The 23,848-nt window shown below is 34.3% G+C and overlaps 1 protein-coding gene across 1 annotated transcript; it reads right to left on the bottom strand.

The window, feature by feature from the left end:
- Positions 1–3,898: 3,898 nt before the first annotated feature.
- Positions 3,899–23,329, bottom strand: LOC145628160 (sesquiterpene synthase-like). The gene is made up of 7 exons (XM_081680470.1): positions 22,610–23,329; positions 6,200–6,473; positions 5,705–6,077; positions 4,873–5,091; positions 4,619–4,757; positions 4,254–4,502; positions 3,899–3,922 (listed from the first exon to the last, which is right to left on the bottom strand). Exons 1-7 carry the CDS (start codon positions 22,736–22,738, stop codon positions 3,899–3,901), a joined length of 1,407 nt encoding a protein of 468 aa, XP_081536596.1. The 5' UTR covers positions 22,739–23,329.
- Positions 23,330–23,848: the final 519 nt, after the last annotated feature.

The raw sequence follows: 23,848 nt of genomic DNA, 5'->3' as shown, positions 1-23,848 counted from the left end.
TTATTGATTAATAAGCTTCAAGCGTAGTTTGGGATGTCTTAGTATCAAATTATTGAGTATTAGTAAGCTTCTATAGGGAGACTATCAATCTTGCTAATAGTCTGAGGTAAATTAATCTTGCTAACAGTCTGAATTCTGCATGTCCTAGCTCTTATGTGAAGTCAAGTGCTCAGGTACTCTTTTTGTGGTGCTCAGTTGCTCAGGTGCTCGAATCTGTAGTCAGGTGAGATCTTGTCTGCCTAACAAAGGTAATAAGCTCTTAAACCCGTATTCTAATCAGTGAAAGTGACCAGTAGAGGTCCTATGACATGCATGCATAATTCTACAGAACAAAGTCAATGCATAGATTTGTGACTTAAATGCATGCATCTGATCCATGTAGGGAGAAAACCTTGAATTTGAACTTAATGCCTGCAATATCTGTGAGCTAGTCATATATGAACTTTCCCTAGTAGGTATGTTTCCATTAGCGTTAAAACATGTTAACATGGTGTATCAATTAAGCAAATATCAATTCTAGTTATTAATAATTCAACCCATGAATAATACAATGATTACTCTCACTTGATCATTTCCATTTTGTCATATTTACAAAGGAATCGAACAACCCTTGACAGTAACACAGGACCAATCAGGTTGAAAATTGCTTACACAAATAATCAAACACTAATTCATCTATTAAATGGGATAATGTTTGAAGTTGTTAGTTATTTGAAAATAGCTAAATTAGCATGCCCTAATGGTTGTAGGAATCAGACTTATATTGACTCTCCCAAATGATTTACTGATAAGAATTTATGCGTTCATAGAATATGTAAAGGCTGTATGGCTCTTATTTTCATCATATTTTGAGATGAAGAAATACAAAAAATGTGTATCATATAATCTACCATGATAATTTTGTTTCTATATCTATTTTGCAAATTTTGATGTAAAAATGTGCCTATTTGACTAGTTACAGCCCCTCATGGATGTAATGCAAGTTTGTATGCATTGTTCCTCAATGGTGAATGAAAACTATAGTTTTTTCTGGCCACTTTTATAATCTGCCAACAGTGAAAATTGGACATAGTTTTGTTCTGGCCACTCTCTTTTGAGGTAAATCAGGAAGGTGGAATTAGCAATGTAAACTCTGAACATCAGACTAATAATCTGCTAGGGGTCTGATACTCTGAAAATCTATTTGTCATCAATAATGTCCGTCAACTGACTGTCTTGTGTGTTCTTTGTAGGAAGCAAGATCTAGATGGCAGAATATGAAAAACTTAGACAAGCAAGGATAGAACAAAATAGAAGCACAATGAAGGATTTGGGGGTTATATCCATGGCTTATGAAATGAAAGAGTCGATGAAGGGCTTGAAACAAACGAAAAAGCATTGACTCTTATTATTGCGTTATTATATTTTTGCTCTAGATGTTTTATATATGATGCTTTCACCTTATGGAATCAAATGGATCAAGATGAAGAATTGGGATACAAGTGATGATGCTACAAGAAGCACTTACTATTACTGTTGTTTTGCTGCTGCTACTGCTGTTTTGATGTTGTTACTGCTATTTTTTTGCTGCTAATGCTGTCTGTTGCTGCCCCCTGCCACTGCTGTTTGCTGCCATAGCTACTGTCGTTTGCTGCCACTACTTTCTGCTATTGATGTTTGCTGTCACATAATGTTGTGTGCTGGTCTGTTATAGCTGCTGTCGTTCTGCTAGCTAGCTGCTGCCGCTATTTGCTGTTATTATCGCTGACTGTTTTTTTGAAATTTGGAAGTTTTTCTTATTTCCTCACTTTTTCCAAGCTAGAGATCGAAGTTGATTTTCTTTTTGTTTGGATTATTATATTGTTTGGCCAAACATTAAATTTGGCTTAGGGTGATTTTCCAACGACCTATTTATCCTTCTACCAAAATGATGCCGTTTTCGGGGATCAATATAAAAGTATGTTATTGTATTAGATCTAGGATCAAAGTTAAATCAATTACTCATTAGAAGTACGTAAGCCATCCGTGTTTTAATAAGTGTGACACTTACCAAATACAGTCGTGTTTTACTAAGTGTTACATTTTTTAAAAAAGTACATTTTAATATTATATGTTTCTTCTTTATTGTCCCCATCCAAATCTATCACTATTTTGTTAATATTATTTCTTTCCTTTCATATTCATTACTTTTCAATAAACTATTACCCTTTTATTTATTTTTTATATAATTTTTTTATACTTCAACTACTCCACTTACCTCTTATTTTATTTAAATCAATTAAATTGTCTAAAACTATATATCGGTCAAAGTGCAACACTTATTAAAACATAGAGAGAGTAATTTTGGTTGTCAAAAAAGAATTAATTCTGAATAAAGGGTGCTCAAATGTCAACGTTGTTGACATCAATGTACTTTTAAAATGTGCATTAATCAATGGATTTTATCGACAATTAATTAAATGTGTAAAAATTAATATATAAAAAAATCATCAACAATTTACTATACCAATAGGTTGTGGAGTAAAAATTTTCCATGTTTATATTCATTCTTTTGGCATTCTAGTTCTTTTTGTTGGGATTCCTTTATAACCTCCACTTATCTCCTTTCTTAATGGGGTGTTTAAGGGTTGGTTAATTTTCTTAATTTCTAATTAGTATCTTTGTCTATCATCTTCTTTATTCTTTCATATTACATTGTGAATTATATATATTCCTTGGTTGAAAAAACCAATTATTATACATTTATGTAAACGTACGAAAGTTGCTAAACACATTCCATCTTTTTTGCGCGTAAGTTCTAAACACATTCCATCTTTTTTGCGCGTAAGTTTATGTGACTCTAATCTCTCACCTAATTACAAGAGTATGCATGAGAGTAGAGTGTGAAGTTGTGAGCTAGTGGCGGATCCAGAAATTTATAAATAGGGGTCTAAAATAATTGGCAATAAATTCAGGTAGTTGCCAACACTATCAATCCAGGCAGTTAGACGGTCTGTGGGCGGCAGTAGATCTGGGTAGGTGTTTGATAAGTGTTTTGGGGCTTTAAGTTGGAGAGAGAAAATTAGACAACGGTTTCGTAAAAAGGATTTCACATGACTGTATAAGAAATTTAAAAAAATATTAAAATTGCTTTTTTATATTAACCAATTCACATGAAGAGCTTAGGAGAAATAAAGAGTCTAGCAAAACAGAAATATTCGGAATGGGTCAAGGGTCTAATTTTTTGGGCTTCTACTCGGGCTTATGAACCTTTTTTTTTTTTTTTTTTTTTTTTTTACAAAATGGGGATGCAGGTATGGTGCTCGCTCCCTAATCCCTATATGGGCTTAATATGTCCGCCACTAGTGTGAACCTTAAGGAACATGCCAGCGATTGAATACAATTGAGCATCACTTCCGATTGCGCTAGAATTTTGTTTTCAAATCAGTTATTTACGTACATAACGGCACACCAGTTTTGTTCCATTGTTTATAATATTTACATTTTAATCTTTTGGCTATTTCTTACTCATGGCCTTTTAAATACCTTATTTAACAACATTTTTATCAGAAATTTGAAAAATACCACTATGTAAAGTAGTAAATTTTGACATTACCACCTCAAGTTTTTTTTTATTTAATCGTACCACCTAGTTTTTTCCAAAACATTTAAAAGTACCACCATTTTTCAGAGTGACGTCATCATGGGATTGTGTTAGTGTTTTCGCCCCAATTACATGTATTGATTGTGTTTTTGCCCAAATTACATGTTTTTATTGTGTTTTCACCCCAATTACATGTTTTAATTGTCCAACTATTCATCCAATTAAGCAATTCATAAAACCTAATTTTTTGAATTGAGCAAAACCCCCAAATTGATTACCCAAACCCTCATTACACTAATCAAGCAATTCAATTCGTTGAAGGTTTAATTGCAGAAATTAATACCCTAATTTGCAAAAATGCTATAATTGAAATCAAATTTACAAGATGAATAGGTAGAAAAGGGGGAGAAGATACGAGAAATCGAGGGAAAAGAAATGAAAAATGAAAAAGGGGGACTCATGATGACGTCACACAGAAAAGTGGTGGTACTTTTAAACGTTTTGGAAAAAAACTAGGTGGTACGATTAAATAAAAAAAAAACTTGAGGTAGTTATGTCAAAATTCACTAGTTTACATGGTGGTTTTAATCAAAATTTCCTTTTTATTAGTACTACTTTATTGGTAATTTTGAGTCGCCGGTAGATACCCCTTTTCTTGTTGTGCATCTTAAATGAGAGTACGTGTACATACCTTGTGGCTACTAATGTCATTCAAGAGCCTGGCAAGTATGCATGAAGCTTTTAGAGCCTTTGTATTTTCGTCAACCCATTCAAAGACAGGTTTTGATGCCAACTTCCCCATTCCTTGATATGCTGCAGTAACAACATAGAAATAGCCGGAGCTTACAATGCCATTTTTCATGTATTCTTCGTATGTTGGAACAACATTTTGATGATGCCAAACAGATTGTTGTAAGTAAGATTCACATATAGCTTTCATCTATCAAATAAAATAAGACATTGATTAATGTTAGTCATTGCTTGTATAATTTCACAAGGAAAACAGATAATAATGATACGAGTATAAAGATTATACTTTAGTATATATGAACGTACTTCTTTTTTGAGATAATAAACAGCGTATGATCGTTGCTCCAAAGCTAAATCTTGCTCAATTTCTTCAACCGTATCAAATATAACTTGAGAAATGGCTCTCATGTAGTTTGGAAGTTGATCGATGCAATTTTTGTCCCACCTATTATTTCATCAATTAAGTTAAGATTCTAGTTAGTTCAATAATTAGGTAAAAATATAGATTTAATTAGGAGGACTATATTTAACTTTCATATGGTACATTTATGCTAACGAACCTTTGAATCATTTCAGTGAAGGTTTTTAACTCTTCAATGGTTCCATAAGCATCATAGATGTCATCTATGACCGATATAATGTTGAACATTTTGTTAAACAACATCCTTGCATATGAGTACTTTGGTTCGTAGTACATACCCAAAATCCAGAAGGAGGCCTCTACTAATCTGTCTCTCACAAAAGGGTATTTTGTGACCATATCTAAACTTCTCCACCACCTTAGCAGAGAAAAAAAGCAGTTTAGAAATTTCTCAATTATTGACACTGTTAGAGATATGAGATATCGGAAAATATATGTGTTAATCCGATGAGCAAACCCACATGTGAGTGAAAGTATTATCCCACATTCAAAGATTGAAAAAAAAAAGTGGAGAAATATTGGGATGTGTATCCCACATTGAAGAAAAGAGAAATGTTAAGTCCATGAGAAAACCCACATGTGAGTGGTGTGTTGTCCCACATTGGTTTAGTTTATAGTAAGAGTTTGTATTGGGATGTGTATCCCACATTGAAAAAATAAGAAAGTTGTGTGCACTTTATAAGGCAAAAGGGTTACTTCCCTCATTGCCATATGGTTTTGAGGTAAAACCTCATTGGTCGTGTATAGTGGACAGATGTGTCGGGTGTGGCCTAGGCCTCTTTATCAAGAAAGTTGTGTCCACACTTAATAAGCATAAGGGACCACTCCCCTCATTGTCATATGATTTTGAGGTGGAACTTCCTTTGTCGTATAAAGTAGACACTCATGGCGGGTGTGGCCCAGGCCTGTCATCAGACACTAAAAAGATAAATCACTTTTATCTACTTGTATAAGTTACTTGACATGTTTACCTAGTATGATCTCTTAGCTCCTTGTTGTGCAATATTTGAAGCAAGTTGAAATCTAACTTTGCGAATTTCAGCAAAGCTTCATTGTGGAAAGACGTTGACTCGTAGAATGAGATTTGATACCACGATTCTAGCCTTATACTACGTCGATGAAGGGGTAGTTTCAAGGCATGGGCTATTTGTTTGGCCATGGGAGAGCTTAATTGTGTAGCAAAGGAGGTTAGATGAGTAGTAGCAAATGCACGAGCTTCGTCGAGTGTTTTCTCTCCATGTACTGCTAGATATGATGCTTCATACAAGCTCAATAAGCCTTGCACATCACTTGCTAGACAATCCTTAAAGCTTTTGTCCTCACATTTGAAGTTCTCAAATACATCTGTTTTTTTATACAAACAAATACCGTGTTAATATGCGGAGTATTATCTTCTAATTACGATGTATATATTTGACATAAAACTATGCAAAAACAATGTAATGATGAAGTAAATGGTGACATACCACATGAATCATTGAATCCATGTTGTCGTAAGAGACGAAATCGTAGAGAAACATAGTAAAGATCATCCTCATAGGAACTATCATCGTACATTTTCTTGTGGAACTTTTGAAAAGTGTCTTCAATTTCATTTTCAAAATGGTATGCAACTCCAAGTCGAAGTATATCATCTAGAAATACAAGTCTCTCTTTTGCGTCTTTGTTAACGGCCAAAATTTCCTTGCGCACCACCTCTTTAAGCTCTTCTGCCTCTCGCTCCATTAGACCTTGGGTAACCTAGGCCAATGGTACGTAAATCATTTTTTGGTATACAAACAAAATTAATATTACAATAATTAGAAGCTAACAATAACACTTCCTCCGTTTCTATTTAGTTGACACGTTTAATTAAGCACACATATCAAGGAGATGAGATAGAGTGAGAGAGAATGATAAAGTAAGTGGGAAACACTTAAAAAGCAAGGTATAAAAGTTACCCAAAAAGGAAATGTGTCAACTAAAAAAATCTTCCTAAAAAGGAATACGTGTCAACAAATAAAAAACGGAGGTAAGTATGAGATTTAATCTGTTAATTATCTCTATTTATCAATAAGAAAATTTGCAAATTGCAGCCATTTAAAGTTAATATTTTGCAAAATTGCAGCCATTTAAAAAAATTGCAAATTACAGCTCAAAAGTTGTTATAAATTGTAAACTGCAACCTAATTTAATTTTTTCATCGGTTTGCGTGTTGAAAATTATTTGATAAAAGTTTTAATAGTTCCAAATTGAGCTCCGAATTAGCATAAAATTATCCCTCCCCATAATTTTTTATTAAAAAAACTCCCTCGAAAGATAGGGTTTTTGCTCCCTTGCGAGAAAGGATTGTACTCCGTCACGAACGACTGTGCTCCGGTATCATGGCAGAGGATTTAGCAAAGATGTACTCCTCTTTGAAAATAGAGGAGGAGGAAGGAAGTGTGATTGACTTAGGCAATATAGAAAGTTCGAAATCGGATGAAAACCTAGAACTGCTTTTGGTAGGGCGCCTGTGTACATCTAGGCCTTACAATATAGAAGCCTTACAATATAGAAGCGTTTAAGCGCACGATGCTGAAGGCGTGGGCGCCAACGGAAGGGATGGTTGTATGGGTCTTGAGCCCTAACTTGTATGGTTTTCAATTTTTTCAATGGCGAGATAAGGAGAAAATTTTGAAAGGAAGACCATGGTGTTGGGATAATCATCTCCTTGTTTTGAATGAAGTTAAAGGGGATGAGAAGCCTGATCAAGTAATTCTCACCCATTCTCCTTTCTGGGTAAGAATTTACAACCTACCTTTTAACTGTCGATCGAATGAGTATGTGGAAGCCCTCGTCGGGGGATTAGGGGAGGTAATTGAGATAGAAGATGATGCCCTTGGGTTGGATCGATATAGGAGAGTTCGAATTCTGATGGATATTACCAAACCCTTGCGACGTTTCCAACGAATCAAAGGCAGGGGAGGGAATGAATTCAAGGTGGAATTCAAATACGAGAGGCTACCTTATTTCTGTTTTGCGTGTGGAGTGATTGGTCACTCCGAGAAGGACTGCCTTGTGCTGACAGAGGAGGAGAAGGAAAAAAGATTAGGGTGGGGTTTATTCCTCCGAGCCTCACCTAGGAAGGGGCATGCTAAATAGAGGGAGGAGCTGTCTCTGATTACGAAAGGCAAGCGTCAGTTGTTTGTGACTAAGGAGGGGGACAAGCAGCAACTAGATAGACTCGAACTAGAGCAAGGACTGATCAATTGTGCTGACCAAGAACCAAATTTGAACACTAATATCATGAAGAAAGCATGGGAAGGCAGTGTAGTGCCAGAGGTGCCAGAAGAGTGTGCTTTAATCAAGAGCTCTGGAGTGAATGAGGCTAGTGTCTTCCAATTCGTTGCTGGTAAGAACTCCCCTAAGAAATTACCAGGGGCGAAGACATGGAAGAGATTTGACAGAAAATTGGTGACAGATGCTGGTGCTGAGTCTGCTTCTATGAACCGCAAAAGAGATGCTAGTGTTTTAGGGGAGGAGTTAATTGATAAGGGAGTTGAAGGTGAGGGAAAGAAGTTAAAATGAAGGCTCTCGAGTATGTTGATGAAGATATGGCGGAGGTTGGCTTGAACCAACCCCGCCAAGCCCAATGAGTCTCTTATGTTGGAACTGTCGGGGTATGGGCAATCCTTGGACGGTTCGAAGACTCCGTAAGTGGAGTTCTATTTATGCCCCTGACTTGGTTTTTGTCTCGGAGACCATGATCAGTAAGGTGGAGGCAGAAGGTGTTAAAAATAATATAGGCTTCTCAAATTCTTTTGGTGTGTCGAGCCATGGGAAGTCTGGTGGTTTGTGTCTGTTTTGGAGCGAGGATAAAATCAGTTTTTCCCTTGTTTCCTTTTCCCGCAATCACATTTGTGGAGATGTGGTTCGTGATGGTGTTAAATGGAGGTTTGTAGGAGTGTATGGGTGGCCGGATTCTTCGCATAAGCACTGCACATGGCGTCTCATTCAATCTTTGTGTGAAGGCATTAATTTGCCTATTATTTTCGGAGGCGATTTTAATGAAATTCTCTCCCTTAGTGAGAAGGAGGGGGGTTCGGATCGTGATCGAAGGGAAATGCCAAATTTCAGAGAAGTTCTTAATAATTGTGAACTCAGAGACCTTGATTTTCGAGGTCAATGGTGGACTTGGGAGAAGGGGTTGACTGAAGCTACCAAAATTCGTGAAAGACTGGATAGGTTTGTGGCTTCTCCTTCTTGGTTTCGATTGTATCCGAATGTTTATGTTGAACACCTCTTGAGATACCGTTCTGACCACACCCCCATCATAACCCATTTTGAGCAACAAAATAGACAGAAGAAGAAAAAGCACAAAAAGTGGTTCAAGTTTGAGTCTGCGTGGCTGCTAGATGAGACTTGTGAAGCTACGGTTCGAGAGGCTTGGTGTGAGACTGGCAGGGTGAGTGTTATGGAGAAAATTATGGCAGTGGGCAGAAAGCTCCTAGACTGGAGTATGGTGAAATTTGATGACCTCGGTAAGCAGATTGAATTGAAGGAAGAGGCTCTCAAGAATGCGCAGCACAAACCTGTGACAACTGCAAGCTGTGATGAGTGTTCGAGGCTAGAGCTCGACGATTTACATGATAAGTACGAAGCTCACTGGTATATGAGGTCGAGAGTATCTGAAGTTCGAGATGGATATAAAAACACCAGCTATTTCCATCATAAAGCTTCATAGAGGAAGAAGAAGAACAGAATAAAAGGGCTCTATAATTCGGAGGGGGTTTGGCAGGAAGATGAGAAGCGTGTAGAAGGCATTGTTTCTGATTATTTTACAAAAAATTTCGAGGCAGGCACTCCTACTGATGAAGAGTTGAACGAGGTTCTGAAACACGTGAAAAGTTCTATTTCGCCGGAGCAAAATTCGAACTTAATGCAGCCTTATACAAAGGAAGAAATCTATTCAGCTCTTCAACAAATGCACCCCTGTGATGCCCCGGGTCCGGACGGTATGCATGCTATTTTTTATCAAAAATTTTGGCATATTGTTGGGGATGGTGTGACAATTTTTGTTAGTGTTGTTCTTCATGGTTCTGTTGCTTTAGAGCATGTTAATGCCACTAATATTGCTTTAGTTCCTAAAGTTGATTCTCCGAGTGTGACCTCCGAATTTAGACCTATTAGCCTCTGTAATGTACTCTATAAACTTGTTTCCAAAGTGCTTGTTATGAGACTTAAGTTGATTTTTCCTAGTGTGGTCTCGGAAAATCAAAGCGCTTTTGTTCTGGGAAGACTCATTACAGATAATGCCCTCAAAGCCTTGGAGTTGTTTCACACAATGAAGAAAAGGAGTAAGGGGAAGCGGGATACGATTGCTCTTAAACTTGACATGAGTAAGGCGTATGACAGAGTTGAATGGGGATTTTTGAGGAAATTACTGCTTACTATGGGATTTGATGGCAGATGGGTTAACCTTATCATGCAATGTGTGTCTACTGTGAAGTACTCTTTCATAATTAATGGAAGGGTGTGTGGTGATGTGGTCCCTTCCCAGGGACTCCGTCAAGGAGACCCCCTCTCTCCTTACCTCTTTAATCTGGTGGCAGATGCTTTATCTCTTATGTTGCAGAGTAAGGTTCAGGGAGGTGCTCTTCATGGTGCCAGACCTAGTCGCAGGGGTCCTATAATTTCCCATCTTCTTTTTGCAGATGATAGTCTTCTGTTTGCTAGAGCCAACCGACAGGAATGCGAAATTATCGTTGACATTCTCAACCAGTATGAAGTAGCCTCAATTAATTATGAAAAGTTGGAGGTTTCTTTCAGTAAAGGAGTTAGACAAGAGCAAAAGTATGAGATTATGGGAGTTCTGAACATGCGACAGGTTGATAGACATGGTAAATACTTGGGAATCCCTACTGTGGTAAGCCGATCAAAAAAGGCAATTTTTGGGGCTCTTCTATATAGATTATGGAAGAAGTTGCAAGGGTGGAAGGAAAAACTTCTTTCTCGGGATGGGAAGGAAATTCTCCTAAAATCCGTCATCCAAGCCATCCCGACCTATTTGATGGGGGTTTACAAATTCCCAGGCTCGGTAATTGATAAAATTTCAAGTGCCATGGCAAGATTCTTTTTGGGTCAAAAAGGAATGCAACGCAAGATTCATTGGAGGAGTTGGTCCTCTCTTTGTACTCCTAAATGCTTTGGTGGCATGGGATTTAAGGACCTCCGTGTTTTTAATGATGCGCTTCTTGGAAGACAGGCTTGGCGACTTGTGCATAATGAAGAGTCCTTACTTAGCAAAGTCATGAAGGCAAAGTACTACCCGAATTGCTCATTTCTCGATGCGGCTCTTGGTCAAGGGGGAAGCTATTCTTGGCAAAGTGTGTAGAGTGCTAAGGCTTTAGTGAAGGAGGGGGTTATTTGGAGGATTGGGACGAGTTCCAATGTTAATATATGGAAGGATGCGTGGGTTGCGGATGAACATGGCAGTGGTGTTACTTCGAGTGACAATGGTGAATTTTCCCAGGTTAGTGAGCTTATTAACTTTGAGACTATGGAATGGAATGTGGATTTGATCTCTACGCACTTTAATGAAAGAGATAAAAAATGCATCTTAGCCATTCCTTTGAGTTTGAGAAAACCCAAGGATATTTTGACTTGGGCTTTTTCGAACGATGGGTTGTATTCTACAAAATCTGCTTACATGCTTGGGAAGGGCTGTGATTTTGATGATTTTCATCAAGTTTGGTTGTACATTTGGAGCTTGGAGGTGTCTCCCAAAGTTCGTCATTTCCTTTGGCGTTTCTGTACGAGTTCACTGCCCTCCAAGGCTTTGCTTCTTCATCGCCACCTTATTGACAATGCAATATGCCCTTGGTGTGGGGTGGAAGAGGAGTCCAGTGTACATGCTTTGTTCACGTGTGTTCGAGTGCAGGAACTTTGGGAGGATAGTGGTTGCTTGCCTTTAATTGATGCAGATTTTATGAATGATCCTTGTGAATTTCTTGCAAACTGGAAAAAGGGGAGTGTCAAATTGCAGCAGCGTGCTGCCTTCCTTGCGTGGTGCATTTGGGGGGAGATAAATCAAAAGGTTTTCAATGATAAAACTACTCCCACTACTAAAAAATAAGGTTTTTGCGACCGCCTCTAACGGTCACAAAAAATAGCAAAAACGGTCGCAATTTATAATTGCGACCGTCAACAGTCGTAAAGGGGTGGTCGTTATTTACTTGGTCGCAAAAAAAAAATTATTACGACTGTTTGACGGTCGCTGATTTATTGCGACCGTTTTTATTAATTTCAACGACCGCTAGGGAAACTGTCGTAAATATAAACAATTGCGACTGGTAAAAGAAGCGGTCGCAATATTGGAAATTAGCGACCGCTTTTGGCCGTCGCTAAAAGTAAAAAAAAACAAAAAAAAAATCGCCTTCACCACTGCTCTTCAGAACTACGCCCCCCACCACCCAAGCCAACTCCACCCACTGCCCCTTCCCAATCAACCACCTTTACCAACCACACTGTACACCTTGAAAACACCACGCAGCCACCATGAAAACCCCAACCAACCACCACGAAAACCCCAGCCACCACATATATTAAAATCAAACAAAATTAACGAAATTGAAATTAACGAAAATAAAACCCAAAAATAACAATAATAACAAAAACCAGCAAAAAATCAACCAAAACACAGATAAAATCAAACCCAAAAAAAAAAACCAAATTGAAATTAAACAAAATCAAACATTAACCCAAAAAGAACGAAAAATTCAAACATAAAATTAAACAAAATTAACCACATTGAAATTAACGAAAATGAAACCCAAAAATAACAAAAACCAAACAAACCAGCAAAAATCAACCCAAACACGGATAAAATCAAACCCAAAAAAAACAAAAAAATCCAAACAAAAATTAAAATGAAAATTAAAAAAAAAAGACAAAATTCGAATGGATAAAACATGGAATTCGAATTAATAAAAGTAATAAACCTCAAAATCGAACATAAAACAATTATCAAACCAAAATCAACAAAAAATATCAAACCCGAAATAAAATTACCAATAATCAACTCAAAATTCGAAACGAATATCAAACATACTCAGTAATATTAACAAAAATCAAACAAAAAAAATTGCCCAAAAATTCAACCCAAAAATTATACCTTAAAACAAAAAAACCCACAACAATTAAACCAAAAATTCGAACAAAAAATCCAACAAAAACAAAATTAAACCCTCTTAAATCGAAAACAAACATAAATTAAACCCACCTTTATTAATATTTTTATCTCTAATGGTTCATATGGTCGAATTCGACCACAAAAATTCCAGATCTAGAATTTTTATGGTCGAATTTGACCATTAACACCATAATTCGTTTGTTGCTCGTTGAATTTATCAAAATTTGTTTATTGCTCAGTTAAGAATCACCAAAGAAGATTAATTAAGGCAGCTAGCACTGGTGTAAAAGAGAACGGAGGTAAGAGAAGAAGAGGATAAAGGAAAAGGAGAAGAGGAAATAGATCGGGGATAAGAGGAAACAAAAGGAGAAGGGGAAACTGATTAGGGAAAGAAGAAGAGGAAATAGAGAGAAGGAAGAGGAGAGAGGCGTGAGAAATGAAAAAAATGAGAGAGGGGAAGTGGAGCGGTTGTATGCTTATTAGGGTTAGGGTGTGCTTCTCTCCCCTTTTATATTACCCTTTAAAAAAAAAAAAAAAATTTTTGCGACCGGCATTAGCGGTCGTAATTTTGCGACCGACTCTCAAACGGTCGCAATTGTAGAAATTTCCGAACGACTCTCTCAAACGGTCGCAATTGTAGAAATTTGCGACCGACTCTCAAACGGTCGCAGTTGTAGAAATTTGCGACCGACTCTCAAACGGTCGCAATTGTCCAAATTTGCGACCGTTAGTAACGGTCGCAACAACATTATTTTTATTTTGAATTATTTTTGACATGTATTTTATTTTTAAAAACTATTTAAATGCCTTTGCGACCGTTTTATAACCCAAAAACGGTCGCAAATCTGCGACCGCTTTCAAAACGGTCGCAAATTTAATATTTTGCGACCGTTTTCATGACGGTCGTAAAAAACGGTCGCAAATTGGCCGAATTTTAGTAGTGTCCAAATCCCATCCTTTTGGCTCGTGCTATCAGATTGAGCGATGAATATGGTCTTTATAGCAAGAAAGTGCACGTCAGTTTTGGTGTGAAGCGCCCTCGTAGCAGCAAATCATGGAAAGCCCCTCCGGAAAGTGTGATCAAGGTGAACGCTGATGCTTCCCTGGTGGAGGAAGGCTGGGTTGGGCTTGGAGTCGTGGCGCGTGATAGTGTGGGTGGGGTTGTCTTTGCCACAACTCGAAGAACAAAGGCATGGTGGCCTCCCGAGATAGCTGAAGGCAAAGCCATATGCATGGCTATTCGTTTAGCCAAGAAGTTTGGGTTCAAGGATGTGATAATTGAGTCTGATTGCCAAGTTCTTATCGATCGTCTGTCGAAAGCTATGGTTTACTTATCTGACCTCGATGGTTATATCCTAGAGGATATTTTATTTTTAAGTTCCTTTTTTAATTCTTGCTTTGGGGCTCATGTTAAGAGGGATGGAAATAATGTTTCTCATCATCTAGCAAAGCTTTTACCTTTCGGTGTTGAACAAACTTGGGTGAATCACTGCCCTGCGGAGATTTCTCCTTATGTACTCTCGGACGCTTTCACTACTAAAATTCAGCCAAATTGCGACCGCCTCAAACGGTCGCAGAAAATAGCAAAAACGGTCGCAAAACATAATTACGACCGTCAACGGTCGTAACATGGCGGTCGTTATTCTCTTGGTCGCAAAAAAACAAAATTACGACCGTTTGACGGTCGCAGTTTTTTGCGACCGTTTTTACTATTTTTCAACGACCGTTAAGAAAACGGTCGCAAATATTAATAATTGCGACCGCTTTATGAAACGGTCGCAAATCTTGAAATTAGCGACCGTCATAAGCGGTCGCTAAAAGTTTTAAAAAAAACAAAAAAAAAGGAAAACAGACCCACCACCCACTCACCCTTGACCCAGATCCACCGAAACTAGATCCCACCTACCCAAGCCACCACCACTGCCCACCCTAAACAACCACTATCCGCCGCCCTCTACCCACCACCACCTTCGCCCACCTTCAACCATCAATACCCACCACCACCCACCCACCATTAACCCAAAAAAACATAAATTTATCAAAAAAATCAACCCAGAAATTGAACCAACAAAAACATCCAATTAAACCAACAAAAACAACCCATATAATTTCAAAAAAATTTACAAAAATCAAACAAAAAATCGAAATAAAATGCACAAAAATTAAATAAAAATCAGCAAAAAATACGAACACAAATCAAACCCACAAACACTAAGCAAAATTTGAACAAAAATTCAACTCAAAAAAACCCACAAAAATTCGAACAATCACACAATTTCGACAAAAATCGAACCACTATTTGAACAAAATCAACAAAAATTCGAACCAAAACTCAAACAAAAACACACAAAAATCGAACCAAAACTCAAACAAAAACACAATAAAAAATCGGAAAAAAATTGAACAATCATGGAAATTAGAGAACAAAATAAAACAACAAAAATATAATAAAAATTCAGAGAAGAAATACATACCTTTCACAAAACTTCTTCCTCTTTAGGTTTATATGGTCAAATTCGACCATAAAAACTCCAGATCTGGAATTTTTATGGTCGAATTTGACCATTAATACCAAACTTTGACGAAAATACAACACCACAATTCATTAGAGAACGAGAAGGAGAAGGAGAAGAGTACGAGATGGAGGAAGGTGAGGAAAGAGAACGAGAAGGAGAAGAGGAAAGAGTACGGGAGGAAATTTAGAGAAAGAGAAAGAGAATTAGAGAGAGGAGGAACGTGAGAAGGAAAGAGAGGAGATATGAAAATGAAGGAGTAGCGGCTGTGAAAATATTAGGGTTAGGGTGAGTTTCAATCTCTTTTATACCCTATTTTTTTTTTTTAAAAAAAAAAAACAATTACGACCGCTAAAACGGTCGCAAAATTAGAAATCTGCGACCGTTTTAGAGGCGGTCGCAGATTCTGACATTTACGACCGTCTCTTTGACGGTCGCAGATTATGACATTTACGACCGTCTATTTGACGGTCGTAGATTATGACATTTACGACCGTCTTTGACGGTCGCAGATTATGACATTTACGACCGTCTCTTTGACAGTCGTAGATTATGACATTTACGACCGTCGTTGACGGTCGCAAACGATTTAATTTAATTTAGAATTATTTTTAATTGTTCAAACATCCTAGCGACCGTCTAAAAGGCTTAAAAACGGTCGCAAATTTGCGACCGTTGTCAAAGCAGTCGTAATATTGCGACCGCATAAAAAACGGTCGCAAATTTCATAATTTGCGACCGTTTTTCAGACGGTTGTAGAAATACGGTCGCAATTTAGCCGAATTTTAGTAGTGTTTGTCCCTTAATTAATACACCGTTCGGTTTCAAAAAAAATTAGCATAAAATTAACGTAAAATAGTTTTTAAAGCAAAAAATAGTTTTCCACAAATCGATATATTTTTACAACGCAAAATGAGGCACTTACGTTTTTTTTTGCTTATTCAAAAGCTAAATTCGATCCCTTAAAACCTAACATGTCCCCTAAAACCTTAACTGAAAATTTTTTGACACGCAAACCGATGAAAAAGTTGAATAAGGTTGCAAATTACATTTATAAGAACGTTTGGGCTGCAATTTGCAATTTTCTTTTTATATGGCTGCAATTGACAAATTTTCCTTATCAATAAGTAAAAATTATACTCCCCTAAAAATCTATTCGAATCTTTGACATCATGCATGCATATCCTACTAATGCATAATTATCGTCGATGTTAATAATATAATATCGATATTAATTAATTCATCAATCTACTCATGAGTAGGATTTTTATTAATAATTAGAGACATCACATTATCCTTTTTAATTTAGGATATTTTGTGGTAGGATACCATTAGTTTAGGCAAGAATAAAAGCAATTAATATTATAAAAACACACTCTGTTTGTGAAAACAACAGTGTAAATTTTATAGCTAAATTAGTATAATCATCTCAAAAAAATTTCAATATGCTATCTACGAATTAATGATCAGCTAATAATTACATCTGTAAAATTACATCTGCAGATGCATAATTATCCTCGATGTTAACAAGGTAATATCTATACTAATTCATCAATATACTCATGAATAAATGATCACTTAACAATTTATTAGTAAAATATGAAAACATATCACCATTAGTAGTTGTAAAAATAACAGATTTATAAGGGTTTTTTTTTTTTTTTTTTTTTTTTTTACTAAAAGTGATAATTTATTTTATACTTCGCATATTTTAAATTAGCTTATCTCCCGTGCGATGCACGGTTTAGATAAATAAAATTTGCTAATTTTGTTTGTTTTATTGAATTCAAATTGATTGTCCGAAGTAATTAATACTTCAGCGCTTTATATTGTTCTTTTTCACTTGGGCAATTTATCTCAAAAAAAAATTCAAAAGTAGGAAGAAGAATATAAATTGAAAAGAGTAATATTCTTAGTAAGCCTGAATGACAATCATAATAAAACATGGAAATAGGAGTATTAGTTAATTGAGATAAGTACAATAAGTATAACATGGACAATATAAATGATGTAGTATAAAAGGATAAGTAGAAAAACGTACAACTATATCCTTCATATCCCACTTTTATAGGAGATAGTAGTTTAGTGTTGTTAATTTAAATTACTTATTTAATTATGTAAAATGTATGTAAATTATCACGTTATGATTTTTATTTATTTTTGTTTTTTGTAACATGCAATAAACTTTTGGGCGGGAAAATGTTTTATAATAAGTTGACACGTGTATAGTAATGGAGGAAAGCTGACATCAGCAGTTGTTACTTTAGTATATTTAGACCCTGTTCTTTTGAGCTTTTGGGCAGAGCAGAGCAGATTAAATTTCAACATAGCAGAGCAGAGCAGATTTCAGGATTGCCGAACAGAGCAGAGCCGAGCAGAGCAGATTTCAACATTATTATTAATGCTATTATTAATTTTATTATTATTAATGTTGTTGTTGTTATTATTATTATTATTAATTTTTATTATAATTAATAATTATTATTATTAATTATTAAATTTATTATTATTATTATTATTAATTAATAATAATAATAATAATTAATAATTAATAATAATAATAATTTTAAAAATTATTAATGATAATAATTATTATTATTATTATTATTATTATTATTATAATCATTAATAATTATTAAAATTATTATTATTATTAATTATTATTATTTATTATTAAAATTATTATTATTAATTATTAAAACTATTATTAATTATTAATAATTATTATAATTATCCAAAATAATAAATTATTATCATCAATAAAATATTAATTATTATTATTGAATATTAATTATTATTGTTGTTATTATTAATTATTATTTGAAAATTAAGCAGAGCAGAGCCGAGCCAAGCCGAGCCGAGCAGAGCAGAGCAGATTTCTTTTGAGCAGAGCAGATTTTATTTGAGTAGAGTAGAGCAGAGCAGCTCTAAAGAACGGGGCCTTATAGATATTAAAATTTTATCGAAAATAAAACTCTTAAATAACTTTTGATTTTAAAAAACCTATTTGAATTTCGCTAACTTATATTAGAATCATACTAGTGCTTATTTGTTGTCTATATGGCGTGACACGTGGTGAAATTTTGGAACGTCGAGTATCAATATCTTATTTTAATCAACTAGCGTATACCATAGATGAATCTTGTTTTGAAAAACATTTTAAAAAGAATTTTATGATGTAATAATTGAACATTTATAAAGATATTCATTTAAAGATTATTTTGTTTTTATACATATGAAATATAGAAGTGTTTTAAAAATTAAATCTCTAAAAAAACATATTATCCTAAAATTACTTTTTTTTTGTCATACTAAATAATTTTATTCGAATTTCACTGTAGCATCATACATATTATATTAATGCTTATTTGTGGCTTGTGTAGTATGACACTTGGCAAAAAGTTAGAATGTCAAGTGTCGATATCTCGTGGTCTGGCTACGATACTCGACTATATTTATTAATGATATGATATATAAATTTACATATTATTTTATCCATATGAAATATGGGAAGTTTTATCGAAAATAAAACTCTGCTTTACAAAAACATCTTATCCTAAAATTAATTTTATTTAATTAATCCAAATAAATTTATCCAAATTTTTCTTATGTAGCATCATATACATATATTATATTAAATATTAATGCTTACTTGTCTGCTTGTGACACTTGGAAAAAATTTGGAATGCCAAGTGTGGATGTCTCGTGGTCTGGCTGCAGGACTCGTCTTTATTTATTAGTGACTAGTTTTGTACACGGGCAATGCCCAGATAGTTGATAAAAATTTTGGGAAATTTTTTTTGGCTTAAATGTTAATTACGATCATATAATCCCTTTGACAATGAAGGATATTTAGACATATAATATCATATCACTTATTTATATGATAGTCTAATTTTTGTAGTTTTGTTTGTAAATAGAAATCTATGTTATTACTGACTTGAAATATTTTATGTTACAAAATCTATCCAAAATTTACTAGCTTAGCATCATATGTGTCACAATAATACCTATTTGTTGCTTACGTAGCGCGACACTTGACAAAAAATTGTAACGCCAAGTGTCGCTGTCTCGTGACCTCGCTTCTTCGTCTGGCTTTATTTATTAGTGATACTAGATTAGTCTCGTGTGACGCACGATTTGAACAAATAATTTATTTTTTTTAATTTTTTGATATCAAAATCAAAAACAAAAAAATCCCCCAGTAAATCAAATATTAAAAATATTTAGACCTAACAGAAAAATTAAAGGATGAAATGGATAAATAAGGGGAAAAATTATTATTATTATTATTATTATTATTATTATTATTAGAGAAAATTATATTGTTTAATTTGTCAGAAATTGATACTACATCATTTGCTCCATTTCTCCATGCAGAGGTTTAGGAAAAAAATGGAGAATTAATAAAATATGGAGGTAGTGGGGTTGGTGGAAGAATAAAAAATTGTAAAATGCAAAAATAGTTGAGAGAATCAGAGGAGAGAGAATACATGAAATTAATAAAGTAAAATATTATTTATGTTGGATCCACTAATTGAAAAAATTAATTAAATACGATAAAAGGTTTTCAAATAAGGAAATTAAACAAGTAATTAAAAACAGTCAGAAATGCAGATTGAAACAAGTAATTAAAAACGAATGGAGTAATATATATAGAGTTATAATGAACCTAACCAGAATTTTAAGGGGAAAAAATAAAAACTATAAAATGATGACATCAGTCGTAGGTTTGGAGGGAATATTTTTAATGACATCCTGATATATGTCTAATTTTATGCTAGGATCAAAGTTATTAGAATCGGGATTCTACTTTGAATCGGTGAGTGGGGTAGAATCGAATCGGTAAAATCGAATCGTAGAATCGTACGATTCTACCAAAATGTAAAATTGGGCTTCAAAATGTAATAAATGACTACATACATAATTTTATAGCACTGAGAATGATAATAATATATATTGTTAATAACATAATATTGACATACAAACATAAAATAGTTTTTAAAGTAATTTCGCACGCGCATAACTCAAACAATACACTATAAACTATAAAGTCGGAGTATTGGTACACATTCTTAACCATGAGAGTACACGACAGTTGTTGTTAAATTATGAAAAAAATAATGTTGTTGACTCGTAAAGTTATTTTCCCTAGACCCATGCATAATAAAAAAAATCCAATAAAGATAGAAAACTAAGTGTCAAGTTAGTTCATTTAACGAGATAGCTAAAGAATGACAACTACAACAAACTCATGTTATAAAAGTGTTTTTTATATGCCCAAAGTTGAGTGCATGAGACTCATGAATACATTCTTATGCCCATAAAATTTAAATGGTTGGATATAATCTTAAAAGCTATTTAAATTGATGTTTCATAAGCTTTATTATGATTTAGATTGAATAATATGTAAGTCATTGACTAAAGTTAGGTTCAACTATGACACCCTTACACTCTTTACTCTATAACATAAAATATATAAATGATATAGGTACGAAACCAATCTTATCAGAAAGTAGACTTCAAGAGCTTTCCGATGATATATTATAAGCCTAATTCCGACTTCGAAATAAAAAGTTATGGGTTTCCAAAAATCAGGTTTTTTGCAGGAGTAGAATCGGTATAGAATCGTAGAATTGGTACCGATTCCACTTATTCTAACCGATTCTACCGATTCTATGAGCGATTCTACAACATAACGATTCTACCAGCGATTTACATCGTTTAGGTAGGATTGATGATGTTAGCGATTGCTATTTTAGCATTAACTAGGTTAGATCCCGTACCATGCACGGTGATATATAGTTATAAACTAAATTAGCCCCGTGCGATGCACGACATAAAAAATTTCTTTGAAATAAATATATTTTATAAATCTACCTCATATGAGAAAAAAAAATCGAAACATAATCATTAATTGAAATGGTATTTAGATTTAAATAATTTTGAAGATAGTAAAAATTTAACCAAATTATACAATAAAGAGTACTCTTAAACTGGGAGTAATTATATTTGGAAGCCAAATAGTTTTTTATAAATCCATAATAATGTAAAAAAAAAAAAAATAGAAATAACATAATATAATAATTGTTTTAAAAAAAATAAATTCCGAATATATAATTTAATAATTTTAGGAAAAATTTAAGAAGGTTAAAAAAATAAGTTAGAAATAAGAATATGATGTCAGCAATTGATCTATTAGGAGGGAATTTTTTTTACCACAACTTGACATTTGTACGTACAATTTAAATAGGGGATGATGTCAGCGGTTGTTACTTTATTTATATTTATAGATTTATAGACTAGCTTATCTCCCGTGCGATGCACGCTGTAAATAAATATAATTTGCTAATTTTGTTTGTTTTATTGAATTCAAATTGATTGTCCCAAGTAATTGATACTTTAGCCGCTTTATATTGTTCTTTTTCACTTGGGCAATTTGTCTCACAAAAAAAAAAATTCAAAAGTAGGAAGAAGAATATAAATCGAAAAGAGTAATATAAAGAGTAATATTCTTAGTAAGACTGAATAACAATGATAATATAACAATAAGTACAGTAAGTATAACATGGATAATATAAATGATGCATTATAAAAGGATAAGTAGAAAAACGTACAACTATATCCTTCATATCCCACTTTTATAGGACATAGTAGTTTAGTGTTGTTAATTTAAATTACTTTTTTAATTATGTAAAATGTATGTAAAAGTTATCACGTTATAATTTTGTTTTTTTGGTAACATGCAATAAACTTTTGGGCGGGAAAATGTTTTATAATAAGTTGACACGTGTATAGTTTTGGAGGAAAGCACATCAACGGTTGTTACTTTAGTATATTTAAGATTATAGATGGTATAATTACTTGTATGAATTTTGTTGGTTTACAGAGTTTTGAGATATCTATCAATGAGGCTTGGAGAGTTTAGTACATTTACAAGGCTAAAAGAGCTGAGATTTGGTAACAAATCAATTGGTGAGAGTGTAATAACTCTTCATAGATATGTAAACAAGAGAAAAACAATGTAACAAACTAAAACAAATTACGGTTAGTCCTTAGTAACAACAAAACGAGTAGTAACACACTAATTAACATTAATAATAAGGAATAAAAATAATAATTTTATCAAAAAAAATATTTTAAAAAAAACCTAATAAAAGAATAAGAATAAATATAAACCAAAACTAATAATAAGAAGAATAAATAAAAACCTCGTTTGGGGGAGCATAGTTAAGGAAGTGATCGCCCCATAAGTTAGGAGGATAATTAGCAAGAGGACGAACAATTTCTGCTGTTTCATTCATACACTGCACATTATGATGCTTTGGGAGATTGTTCATTTGTTTGGTTTAAATTCCTTCCATTCCCAGCGGTTGGGCTGCATAATGGAAAAATGAATGACTACATAGCGCAATGAAAAATAGTTGGGTGGCTCAAAATCTATGTTGCTGGGAATTATCACTACCACAAAAATGGGAATAAGCAACACACAATACACAACAGTCAAGTTGGATAGGCAATCTCTAGAATATTACAGAACGCCTAAGTAACATGAGCGTTTTGTAAGTTGAACTTATAGATCGCCTCCCTACTTGACCGTTCTATATAATTTAAGACTATATTAATTAAAAAAAAAAGTGACTTTGCAATATAGAGCACATGTTTTGGTTAACAACTCTATAACTCTATTTTCTTTTAACATAATTAAAAAGAATGCTAAAAAAAAAAAAAAAAAAACCTAACTGAGCAAAACCTAGAACTCTAATCCGTCGTTGTTCACTCTCATTCCCTTCAAAAATAATTTCTTTCTCTCACCTCCATCTCCTCCTCTCTTCCTTCCGCCCGTCTTGCCTCACACTTCTACTTCCGCCACTTTTCGTTTACGGATTTTGCTTTGTATTTCCGATCTCAAATTCCCGGCGAAACCTCCTGACACCACTAGTACAAAAATGGCCTAAGGTAACATCACATGGTATCACTTTGAAAGGTAGAGATTGTACTAAGTTATAGGTAACACTATTGTAACACTTTAACATTAGGTAACACTTGATTGTAACACTTTAATATAAAGTAATACTTTATTGTAACACTTTGATATTAAGTAACACTATTGTAACACTTTGATACATAAGTATGCTCACTAACTGAAGGTATTATTTTAATTTTTTTTTTAAGAAAAAGAAATGCCCTTTTTTCATTAGCTCCTTAAACTTATTATTGGCATTTCGATTATTTCTAACTCACTCGCATTTCATTATTTCAGTCTCTCTTCGCACTGCATTCTCCACCACATCCCCCTCCACCGCAACCGCCTCCTCACCGGTGCTCCACCATAGCTCTCCTCCACCAGAGCCCTCATCCACCGTAGACCTCGGCCTCCAACACGTACAACTCCTCGTCTTCCTCTCTTTCCCAATGAAGCGCACTCCATGTTCTCCTCTGAGGCGACC

The sequence above is a fragment of the Chenopodium album genome, chromosome 4 (assembly GCF_948465745.1).
Source record: "Chenopodium album chromosome 4, dcCheAlbu1.1, whole genome shotgun sequence".
Taxonomy (NCBI): Eukaryota; Viridiplantae; Streptophyta; class Magnoliopsida; order Caryophyllales; family Amaranthaceae; genus Chenopodium; species Chenopodium album.
The sequence above is the reverse complement of the archived record's forward strand: the minus strand, read 5'-3'. Positions and strand labels throughout refer to the sequence as shown.